Here is an 11,212-nt window from a genome sequence, read left to right on the forward strand (position 1 = left end):
TTAAAATAAAATCAAAGTTGAAGATGACTAAGAATCACTAGTTACAGTTACAATGGCTAGTTAATAAACCAAGTAGCAATTATCACCTTTTGGGCTACTTACGAATATACTTACTTTGCCTGAAGTTGGGCTATTCTTTTCTTGTGATATACCAATGCTGTGGGCTCTCCTGCCAAAACTTTAAGTTTTCCATGAAGATAAAATGCAGTTCTTTGGCCTTTCTTTATTGTCTCAATAAATGTGTCGTATTCTTTCTTTATTGAAGTAAGAATGGATTTGTATGCAGTGACATATTCTATTACCTGAAACATGATTTTTTTCTGATTGTGGTACTGAATTTTTTTCTAGAAGACTACAGATCAAAAACCTTGCAAATAGCATTATAATTTTGTTTAATGAAATGATGGGCAATTAGAAATCTAAAATTTTACAAATTTGAGCTTGCACTTATATGCAATATGCCTGGATATTAAAGACAGTTCATGATTACTGAATATATGATCTTTGTGAATCATTACAATTCTGTGAGTTTGAGAAAAAAACATTTTTTGCTCTACTCAGGAATTAACACATACATTATATTAAGTCAGTTAAAACCAATACCAGGTCTAACTATCCCAACTCTGGATCTCTTAAATACAATTACATATCATCCCTCACTATCTCCAAATCTAGTCTCTGACTTCATTCAGACCTTAAAATCCTAGACTCCCTTCATCTCCCTGTTTTTCTAACCCATCTGCTCTTGTTGATCAATAATCTCAATTACCAAACTGCATTTCTATCCCCAAGATGTCAAGTACAATTGTAGAAAACCCTTCACATCTTATATTCATGGTTTAAAATGACGTTTATGTACATATCTCTGGAACAATAATGGAAGAAAATAGAAACCTACAGAGGAGGAAAGAAGAAAACTATAGAGAAAGAAAGGGTAAGTAGGTTCTAAAATGAGAAGGACCTGACTTCATTGTATAGTCTGCTTATTGGTTTTTTACTTTTTCTTTTTCTCTGGTTAACCTTGTGTAGGCATTAGCCAAATGAAAAAGCAATCATAACTAAGAAACACTTTAAAGAAGTTAAAAAACAAAAACATTAAAAATAATCTATGGTTGCCAACTCATGAGAATTTCAGGTGTCAAGTGATATAAGGAATAAATGTGACCAATCCACAATTTCCTCTGAAAGATACAATTATGCTTTCTACCCCTGCTACATATATAGTCTATAGTATACTCCACTATAGCTAGAAAATACCTAGAAAAAAATAATGCAGAAAGACATCTGGTCTATCAAGAAATGGTATAAGAAGGGGAGTTCCCCATTGGCCCAGTGGTTAGGACTTGTGCTTTCACTGCTGTGGCCCAGGTTCACTTCTGGGTAGGGAAACTGAGATCGCAAGAGTGGTATGGCAAAAAAAAAAAAAAAATGGTATAAGGAGATAACCGATCAACACCAAGCACCAGAAGAGGATTTCTGAGTGGAAGATACTGGTCATCTTTATGGCATGACCAAACTACCTATCCACCAAAATCAAGACTGCTGCCCAGCAATTTTCAATAAAATGGAGACAATTAATTTGTGGTCTTTCAAACTAAACACTTCACTGTTCCCTGCTATCCTCCACTCCACAAGCCTCTATGATGTGCTGCAACAATCCAAGACAACTCAGATATGTTAATGGATAGAAAACGGACTTGTTGTAACATCATGATCAGCTCCCATGGGTTTACTAGGATAAACAGATTTCAGAAAGACACTCATGAATTTTTAAGACTGCACAGAAAATGCATTAGAGTAAAGCAGGCAAACTGGTATGCTAGAGGTAGAATAGTTTTGGTTGGCCAGCAAAATATTTTAAAATTTAGGAAATTTCACCCAAAGCCCATATTTTTAGCTTCTTCTGAAAACTCTGAACAATCTACCAGCATGGAACTCCCATTCCTTTAATGGCAGTAGTCAGCTGGAGCTTTAAATTGGATTCTTCATTTTACCACAGTCCCCATGATTCCTTATTCTCTTAAAGCCAATACACTGAACTCTCATATGACCTTCCTGACCTTTAGGCATTCAAGTTTCAGTCTCCATATTAAGGCTTCCCTTAACTCCTCCAAAACATAGCCGTATTCCCCAGGTACAGAACTATGAGGAATAAAAGGAATGGCACTCATTCCACCTAAGCTCCTACTCAAGGGACATACACTATTTGCACAAAACACGATGAGAACACAAAAGGCCACTTTCCAGAGTCCGGCTGTCTCTATAATTCACCCATATCTCCTGAAACTCACTCTTCCTAGCCTTGATCTTCTTTGCTTATTAAGTCCTCGGCTCTCTCTGCAACCTACCCTTAATTCTTGTTACACAAGCCTCAGGTCTCCTTGCCTTGATTCAGGCATGGTTCTCTAGGCTGAATCCTCTACCTCTGATTTTAAACAGAATTTGGTACTTGTTCTCTGGCGCTAAGCACTCAGAGATATAAGTTGGTACTTTCACCTTTTGCCAAACTAGGACCCTTCCAAAAGACAGGGAAGATTAGAGAAGGCAGACATTAATAGTTTGCTAAGTCGCTCAGTCGTGTCCAACTCTGTTGCGACCCCATGGACTGTGGCCCACCAGGCTCCTCCGTCCATGGGATTTTCCAGGCAAGAGTGCTGGAGTGGGTTGCCATTGCCTTCTCCTACATTAATAGTTTATTAACAACCAAATGTGCTAGAATAACATGAAAATGGAAAGGCAGATTATTTTATTGAGAAGCTAGAAGAAAGGTTTCTCTAAGTACCACAGGATTTCTATTTCAGATCCCCTCTTAGTTTTGAAGAATAGGATTCTTCACAATGTACAATGTATAACTGTATAATGTACAAATAGTTCGAATGGAAATCTTGGGGGGGTAGGGAGAAAAGGACTAAAGATACAGAAATCATCTTTTATTTAATCTCCTGTCTTTTTTCTAGGAATTAAATTTACCAACACCTCCTCCAAAATGACTTCACCATAACTATACTAATTTAAAGCAGAGAGCTCTTCATGTGTGAAAACTTGTGACAAGTGTTAGCATTTGTATATGCAAAAATAAGTATGCTACAGTTATAACTTTCCTTTGCTGATTTCACACAAGTAGAGTCTCAGCATGATTTCTGATATTTATAAAACCTATTCAATACGCTACCTATAAACATTCACCTAATATATTCCTTAATGACTAAAACACCAAAACAATTTCATTGACCATGACAACTTATAAAATGAAGCTAACCTGCCAACGTACCAGTTCTTAAAGACAGATTTTCTACATGACTTTAAAGGAAGAAAAGACTCATTTTTCCAATTTATACTTTTATGGATATGCAAGTGAAGTAAAGTGAGGTAAAATTCACTCAGTTGTGTCCGAATCTTTGTGACCCCATGGACTATACAGTCCATGGATTCTCCAGGCCAAAATACTGGAGTGGGTAGCCTTTCTCTTCTCCACAGAATCTTCCCAGCCTAGGGATTGAACCCAGGACCCAGGTCTCCCACATTGCAGGCAGATTCTTTACCAGCTGAGCCACAAGGGAAGCCCAGGAATACTGGATTAGGTAGCCTATCCCCCAACCAATCTTCCCAACCCAGGAATCTAACCAGGGTCTCCTGCATCGCAAGCAGATTCTTTACCAACTGAGCTATTGGGGAAGCCCAGTGGATAGGCGTCAATTTTCTTAATTCCACTTTTAGGTATCTATGACTACTTTATGCTCACTTTTCCTTTAGTTTTTTTTAGAGGAGAAATAAGACTCAGTGTATAATGCTTAAAAATTAAACAAAACAGAATTCTTCTATCTTGCCTATGGCTTTTTAACTCAGAGACAAATAGTTTACAGAAGTCTTAACATAAGTAATTATTTCTTCCAGGTAAGGAGGAAAGGATGCTAATTTCACTTATTTTACTGTAAGGGCATCTTCAAAAACAGGTGAAAAAGAAAAAGTGAGGTTAAAAAAATGAGGATCCGTGGCCATATTGCAATCGTTTATAAAGAAAAGATGGTTTTTCTAAAATCTTAAAAAGCAAAATCAAATGTTAGCTAAAACTGCAGCATTTTCTGACCTCTGTTTTTCAGGTCTGGAAGACCCCCTGGAGGAGGAAATGGCAACCCACTCCAGTATTCTTGCCAGGATGATTCTGTAGACAGAGCAGCCTGTCGGGATACAGTCCACAGGGTCACCAAGAGTTGGACACGACTGAAGCAACTGAGCACGCGTGTACCAACTGCTTGTTAACTGTGCCTATCTGGACCGCTAATCTACGAGGGGTCTCAATTCAGTAATACAGATCAAATTTAAAGCAAGGTTTTAATGACACCACAAACCAACCCAAAACGATGAAGAATCACCAGGTTCTGGCTACAGCCCAATTCCTAACAAATTGGATAATAATTTAAGATGGAAGGTCAAAATGATGTTTGAAGGCACAGATTGTAGCTCTAAAACTGATAGCCTTAAGCTATGATAACTGAAACACTCATTAACTGTCTAGTAATATAAATCCTGCATAGCATCTCCCACATTCATCCCTTTCTGACAAATTGGACAAATTTTTCAAAACTGATAAACAGAAGTAGTCAAACAAGCAGTGGTGTTACTAAGGTATGAATCTTATTGTCAGGATGGACCATTTCTACCACATAAAAACTCCACTGTCTTAGAGCATTACGATACCTTATCAAAAACGTTTCGGTATATGATGTAATATTCATCAGCAGGTCCTTCCTCATTACAGCATACTCTTTCAGTTTCTGTAATTATGTATCTTTGCATTCTTTCCAAAAATTCCTTGTCACTTCCACTAATGATAGGAGGGAGAACAGCATGCTTATTTATTTCCTGGACGGACATACGTCAATGTAGACACCTGTTCACCAGAGAAAATTTAAGTCTTGATTTGCTTTTGCAACAAAGCCAAAACTTTGATAAGCCTGAAAGAAAAAAAAATCAATTAATCTAAAGCTTTACATAAATTAGGTCAAATATGGATCTAAATAAAATGTATCAGAAAAAAAATCTCATGGATCTCATGAAATAAATATTTCAACCTCTGAGTGAACAGGTCTAATAAATTCTACTGTCATGTGCTATACTATACCTCTGGGATAGAAATACCAAACACCAGACAATAAAAAGCTCTTTTCTTACTAAAGAAGCATTTGTTTCATAAGATCGAATGGTTTAACTTAACATTTTCTAACAGAAGTTTAATTAGCATTTTATTTGCTTCATGTGGGAACACTAGTTTGAAAGCATCCTGATGAAACAAACAAGGTCAAATATTGTGGCCTCCAGTCATTCTGGTGTGGGAGTGATAGCCTTGCTTACAGGAACTTAGGCTTAACTCTGAGACAGGAAGCTACTGGAGAACTGTGTGCAGAAGACTGACAGCTGACTTACATTTTCAAAGAATTGCTCTTGCTGCCCCGTGAAAACAAGGGTTGAACTCAGAATTACTGAGAAGCTACTACAACAGCCCAGGCAAAAGATAATGGTGGCTTGAAACAGTGCTAACAGCAGAGCTGTGAGAAGTGTTCGCTGCATACATCAAAAATAAAACCAAAAAGATTTGTTGAGGGATGCCAAGTGGGTAAGAGAGAAGAGTCAACGAGGACCATAAAGTTTCTGGCTTCAGCAGCCGAAAAGATGCAATTGCCTTCTATGAGATGGGAAGATCAATTTCATAAGATCAGGAATTTGGGCCCGCCTATTAGAGATGATGAATTGACAGCTAGTATGTGAAGCTGGAGTTCAAGTGAGTAGTCTGAGTGAGAAAGAGGTTTATAAGTCATCTGCATATAAATGATATTTAAAAGTTATGAGACAGAATGGAAAAAGATCTGGGAAATGTAAGCAAAGCAGATATCCAAGGACGGGGCCTTGAGGGGCACTTCAAAGCTTAGAGGTCTAGCAGATAAGGAGGAAGCAGCAAAACAGCCTGGAAAAGAGGGTCTACGGAGATGGAAGTCAATCAGGTGAAGAAAGTGTTTCAAAGAGGAAAGGCATGATCCACTGGGTCAAACGTTGCTGACAGGTCAAAGAAGATTAAATGGATATTGAATTTAGCAACACGGAGGTTATTCCCACAGTTATTCAGTTGGAATAGGAGGGGAGACAAAAAGCCTGTCCCCAGAAGTAGGTTCAGTCAATGGAAGGAAGAGAATTAAAGAGACAATGAGTATAAACAACTCTCAAGGAGTTTTGCTGTAGAAGTGGAGATTAATTGGCAGAATATGGGATGAAGAGTGTACCAGAGAGAAGAAATGGATTCCTCAGAAGTGCCAAAGTAGGAAAAACATGTCAGGAACTTCAATTAGCTCAATGTTAATAAAGCATAAAGCGAGTAATGGCTTTGGAAGATTAGGCTCTAAGGAAGGCAGAGGTTCACTATCACACTAAGGAATTTGGGTTTTATCTTGATGGTGAAATAGCATAATGACATAATCATTTTTACTTTTTAGAATACTTTGGCGGCAAAATAAAGGTGGGTTAGAAGACAACTGGGGACAGAGAAAATTAAGAAGCCTGAATTTGGGGATGAGGAAGCAGAGAACGGCAGAGAGATAAAGACATTAGTAGGGTACGCATAGCAAAAGGCGTTGATTGATAAGAGCCAATCGTTTATTTTCACTGCCCCAGTCACAAGCTTGCCCTCTGCCCCGCTCCTGCCTGCTGTGGAGAGTGGGCACCCTCGAACACTTCCCACCCTCTCCGCATCACCTCACCATCACTCTCCCTTACTCAGCTGCCAGTCCAGCTGCCTTAGAATATCAGAAGGGTGACATATTCAGTTCTTTTCCTGTCCGACTGCAGGGTATATAGGACAGGCAGCCCTAAGTGCTGCTTTCTGAGCAAATGTTTTTTTTTTTTTGATTACAAATATCTAACTAGGTTTGAAATGTTTTATAGAATAAGACAATATTCTTTTCAACAAACTTTAAAAAAAATGTACAGTTTTGTTGTTTGTTTCCACCTCCCCCCTCCCCCACCCCTGCTTGCGCACCCTCCCCCCACCGCCCCTCCCCGGCAGCTCAGCCCCACCCCGACAGCCCCTGTTTTCCTTGGTTGTGTTTTGAGGGGTGCTTGGCACCCCCAGAGATTCAGCTTCGTGGCTGAATGGCTCAGCAGGGAAAGAAACCACCTGCACTGCAGGAGACCTAGGTTTGATCCCTGGGTGGGAAGATCCCCTGGAGAAGGAAATGGCTACCCATTCTAGTATTTTTGACCTGAAAAATTCCATGGACAGAGGGCCCTGGCCGGCTTAGCATATGGGGTCGCAGAGTCGGGACACGACTAAACACAAACGCGTAGCAAAGGTTTAGCTCGCTGACCCGCCTGCCTTGCCAGGAGAGCACCCTACACATACTCCAAAAACTTCCTCTTAGGACTTTTACAACTCCCAACGTCCAAACTTGGAGATTCTGCAGTAAATAAACTTCCATCGGGTTTCCTTCCCATATGACTTCATTTGAAAATCTGAAAACTCCTGAGACTTAATATACTAAACCTTTTCACACTGCGTAGTGACATACTAGACAGGCTCTTTCGCAAACTAGGAGAGCCTAAGGGGTTGAGGACACCACCTATTTTTCTGGTGGCCTGGAGCTGGTCACTCGAAGGCCCTTCCCTTGAAGGCCCTGGGAGCTTCTGGTGGTAGATCGCTGATCCTCCGCCCCTCACCGCCTCTGTTAGTGGGTGACGACACTTTTGGTTCCCCTGCTCTTCTCCAGCCTCTTAACCTTCCCTCCCCTTCACTTCTGACCCGTTTCCATCTCCCCGAAGTCATTACTGCGCTTGCCTCTTTCTCCTCACCTTAATCCCTTTCTCCAAACCCACCGCTAGGCGATAGTAACTACGGAGCCGAGAGGTGCGGAACTGCATCTTGGGACAAGTAGTCCTGCCGAAAAGAAAGCAATGCAAACTACAATTCCCAGAAGACACTGCCATTTCCTCCCTTCTCCTCAGGAAGCCCCTTTAACTCCACCCCCTTTTAAAGGCCCTCTTAGCCACGTCAACTACAGGGGGAAAGTCTTTTAAAGACATTTTTAAGTTGCTTAAAACTATTATTTCGAGAAAGTTCTGAAGGATAAAGTGAGAAATAAGCTAAGCTAGAGGGAGGAAAAATGAGGTCACGACCTGGTCTGGCATGTGGCTGGACAGCCGCTGCTACAGTGTTCAGGCACTTGGTGTGGCCGCCTAGGAGGCGGGGCCTCCTGGAGCGCCCGGAAAACTCCAGGACCAGCGCGCGGCCTTCCTTTCGGATCCGCCATCTGCGGTGAGTGTGTGCATGCGGCCGCGCTCTGGCCCGTAACTTGCCATCGCCCCTTCTGTGTCTCCGGGTCTCATCCGTCTCCTCCTTTTCCTCACCCTCAGGTGGAACCGCCGCCAAGATGCAGATTTTCGTGAAGACCCTGACGGGGAAGACCATCACTCTCGAGGTACGGGCCAGGCCGGGGAGAAGCCGCGGCCTGAAGGAGGGAGGGCCTGAGGCGGATTTCTGCACGCGCGCTGCTTTCCGCCGTACAACGCGTTTGTGAGCCGGGCTTCTAAAATCTGACCTTGAAGTGAGGGTTGTTTGCTGAGCCGCGGCCTAGGGCGCGTTTTCTGTGACTGAAGTCCGAGCGTGTCACCTCAAGGCGTTCCGACAGGGTAGCCGGAGCCGGCGTCCCGCGGTGGGAGGGAGGCGCTCCTGTAGGTGGGCGCGAGCACGTGTGGCCCGGCCACGCAGTTCGGGCGTTTGCTAGGTAGGCTTCGGCCCCCACCAGCTCGGTTCCTGGGGAACTTTCAAGTTTTTTACTCTGGTACCAATGTTTGCGTTTTAAAACTCATAGGTCGAGCCCTCGGATACAATAGAAAATGTAAAGGCCAAGATCCAGGATAAAGAAGGCAAGTTGATATTTTCTGATTCAAAAACTCATCTGTAGACAGGCCCTAGACATACTTGCTGTGAAACGCGTTGTACGAAAATGCTTTTGGAATAACACAGTAGACGTGTGTGAATTCAAACGAGCTGGCTAATTTACACTCTTAGCGTCTTCTGTAAAGTGGCTGTGTTAACCTATATTAAGAATAAATGAGATTAAAATGTGTAAACATTTACAGTTAACACCTTTACTGTAGTGAGTACTCACTGATGACTGTCAGTACCATTTACTTGATTCAGGATTGTAAATCTTGAGCAGATATGCTTAATTTGCTATCACTTAATTTATGTATTCAACTTGTTTCCCATTAGGAATTCCTCCTGACCAGCAAAGACTGATCTTTGCTGGCAAGCAACTGGAAGATGGACGTACTTTGTCTGACTACAACATTCAAAAGGTCTGTTTGGAGGAAAGCAGCCCTTTAAGTATAAATATATGTCTTACAACTGGGAATTTTGACCAGCATTCAAAAGTAGGGAGAATAGCATTCAATTAGCAATAGTATCCCAGGTGATTCCTGCATCAGCATTTGAGAAGTGCTGCTACAGACCCCTACATTTTGGATTTTTGCACATTGCATCCCATGATGTTATTTAATCTTTCTATAGCAGTTTATGTAAGAATCAGATAACCGCCCCCCCCAACATTCCATCATCTGTGGCTGTGCTTGACATCCAGTTAGAAGGTGCATGATACTAGTTGTCTCTTCTCTGAACATTAGCATTAATGTAGGCATTTTTAAAGCCTGTTTCATTCTCTGTTCAATAACAGGAGTCCACTCTTCATCTAGTGTTGAGACTTCGTGGTGGCGCTAAGAAAAGAAAGAAGAAGTCTTACACCACTCCCAAGAAGAACAAGCATAAGAGAAAGAAGGTTAAATTGGCTGTTCTGAAATACTACAAGGTGGGCCAAATAACTTTTTTGTCTATAGATGAATAATGTTGTTTGCATTTCTGGTTTCAAACTCTTTTTTATTAAAGAAGTTTGGAGATTTTTTCCTGTTTCGGTATTCGATTGGGCTTTATGTAATGGGGATTACTTGTAGCTACTTCATTTCAACTAAGCTTCGGGTTCTAATGTCAGTTGGGTTCAGGTCTTAACTCGGTCCATTACTTGCATGGCTGGACTTTAAAAACTCAACTCTTTGTTGTACTAATTACTGGTGAGAATTTGGGATGCTTTGCTTTGTGAATATTAAAAACTATCATTGTCGTGTAATTTAAAGGATAAATATTTTGAGTCACTTCGACTTCAGAATATGTTGCAAGATTATCTTAATAGCAAGTTTCTGCTTTATAGGTGGATGAGAATGGCAAAATCAGTCGCCTTCGCCGGGAGTGTCCCTCAGATGAATGTGGTGCTGGAGTTTTTATGGCCAGTCACTTTGACAGACATTATTGTGGCAAATGTTGTCTGACCTATTGTTTCAACAAACCAGAAGACAAGTAATTGTATATTGGTTAATAAAGATATGAGCTAACATTTAAATGTTGGGTTTTATTGCACTGCCTTTAAAAGTGGACTTTAAGCATCAGATTTTCTAAAGTAACCTGTACTTTGCAGAATTATGTTGTATTTAGTATCAGTTGTTTAGATTTAAGCCAGTTATTTTGGCCTTAGCAGGATTGACATTTAGACTGATAATTCTTGGTTGTAGGGGCCTTGGTGTGCATCAGTAGGATAATGAACAGCATTCCTGGCCTCTACCCACTTGATGCCATGAGCATACTATCCCTCCCCACAGCCAAAAGTATCCACATTGCCAGATGACCCGAGGGTGGGCAAGAACTATATATGCTCTTCCTCACCCCTGCAGATTGGGAAACACAGGTTTGTGTGAATTGGTATTACAACCTTGCCTTAAAAAGCAACAAAATACTTGTTTCCTACAAATGAAGTTTAAAAGCTGAGCTCATGAGTGGCCAATTCATCCATCCCAAGTCTCTGGGTGGTTTGGCTCAATATTGGCTGTTGGCAATGCAAAGGGTACATGCTATTATTCAGTGCTAAGTGTGTAAATTCTAATATTTACTTACTGGTAGTGTTGATGCTAAAAAATATAGTTTCCTAGTATTGGTACCTCATTTTGTCTCTAGAGCACAGTTCAGGATCACTGAACTAAAGCACCTGAAACTTAAAACAGGTTTTAAGATTCAGTCATACACCAGTAATAGTTTCCTTTAGCCATATTTTCCCATACGAGGATTTCTAGTTGTATGCACTCTTAAATAAGGTTTCCTAGGACTGTAGTATTTTAACAGTTA

The 11,212-nt window shown here is 40.9% G+C and overlaps 2 protein-coding genes across 6 annotated transcripts in view; one reads left to right on the plus strand and one right to left on the minus strand.

Annotated features, from left to right (window-relative positions):
- Positions 1-7,880, minus strand: part of CLHC1 (clathrin heavy chain linker domain containing 1) — a 34,910-nt gene extending 27,030 nt beyond the window's left edge. For 2 of the 4 annotated variants that reach the window (XM_005212621.5, NM_001102042.2), the window contains 3 exon segments: positions 7,837-7,880; positions 4,699-4,891; positions 115-302 (listed from right to left, as the gene is read on the minus strand). In XM_005212621.5, the coding sequence (XP_005212678.1) occupies positions 115-302; positions 4,699-4,875 (365 nt within the window). In that variant the 5' untranslated portion in view covers positions 4,876-4,891; positions 7,837-7,880. 4 annotated transcript variants of the gene reach the window in all.
- Positions 7,881-8,271: 391 nt separating this feature from the next.
- On the plus strand, positions 8,272-10,436 carry RPS27A (ribosomal protein S27a). Of its 2 annotated transcripts, XM_005212558.4 has the most exons (6): positions 8,272-8,299; positions 8,398-8,462; positions 8,856-8,910; positions 9,260-9,345; positions 9,720-9,851; positions 10,248-10,436. In XM_005212558.4, the coding sequence occupies exons 2-6, from the start codon at positions 8,415-8,417 to the stop codon at positions 10,395-10,397; spliced, it is 471 nt and encodes a 156-aa protein (XP_005212615.1). In that variant the 5' UTR covers positions 8,272-8,299; positions 8,398-8,414; the 3' UTR covers positions 10,398-10,436. The 2 variants fall into 2 exon arrangements, with proteins under 2 accessions (XP_005212615.1, NP_777203.1); NM_174778.1 differs by lacking the exon at positions 8,272-8,299 and having other exon boundaries at positions 8,415-8,462; positions 10,248-10,397.
- Positions 10,437-11,212: the final 776 nt, after the last annotated feature.

Source organism: Bos taurus, chromosome 11 (genome assembly GCF_002263795.3).
Source record: "Bos taurus isolate L1 Dominette 01449 registration number 42190680 breed Hereford chromosome 11, ARS-UCD2.0, whole genome shotgun sequence".
Lineage (NCBI taxonomy): Eukaryota > Metazoa > Chordata > Mammalia > Artiodactyla > Bovidae > Bos > Bos taurus.

Excerpts from the sequence above, each read along its gene's own strand:
- RPS27A (XM_005212558.4), top strand. The coding sequence starts at position 8,415 with ATGCAGATTTTCGTGAAGACCCTGACGGGGAAGACCATCACTCTCGAG. Across the intron at positions 8,463-8,855 it reads GGAAGACCATCACTCTCGAG|GTCGAGCCCTCGGATACAAT; the intron begins GTACGGGCCAGG and ends TAAAACTCATAG. Across the intron at positions 8,911-9,259 it reads CAAGATCCAGGATAAAGAAG|GAATTCCTCCTGACCAGCAA; the intron begins GCAAGTTGATAT and ends GTTTCCCATTAG.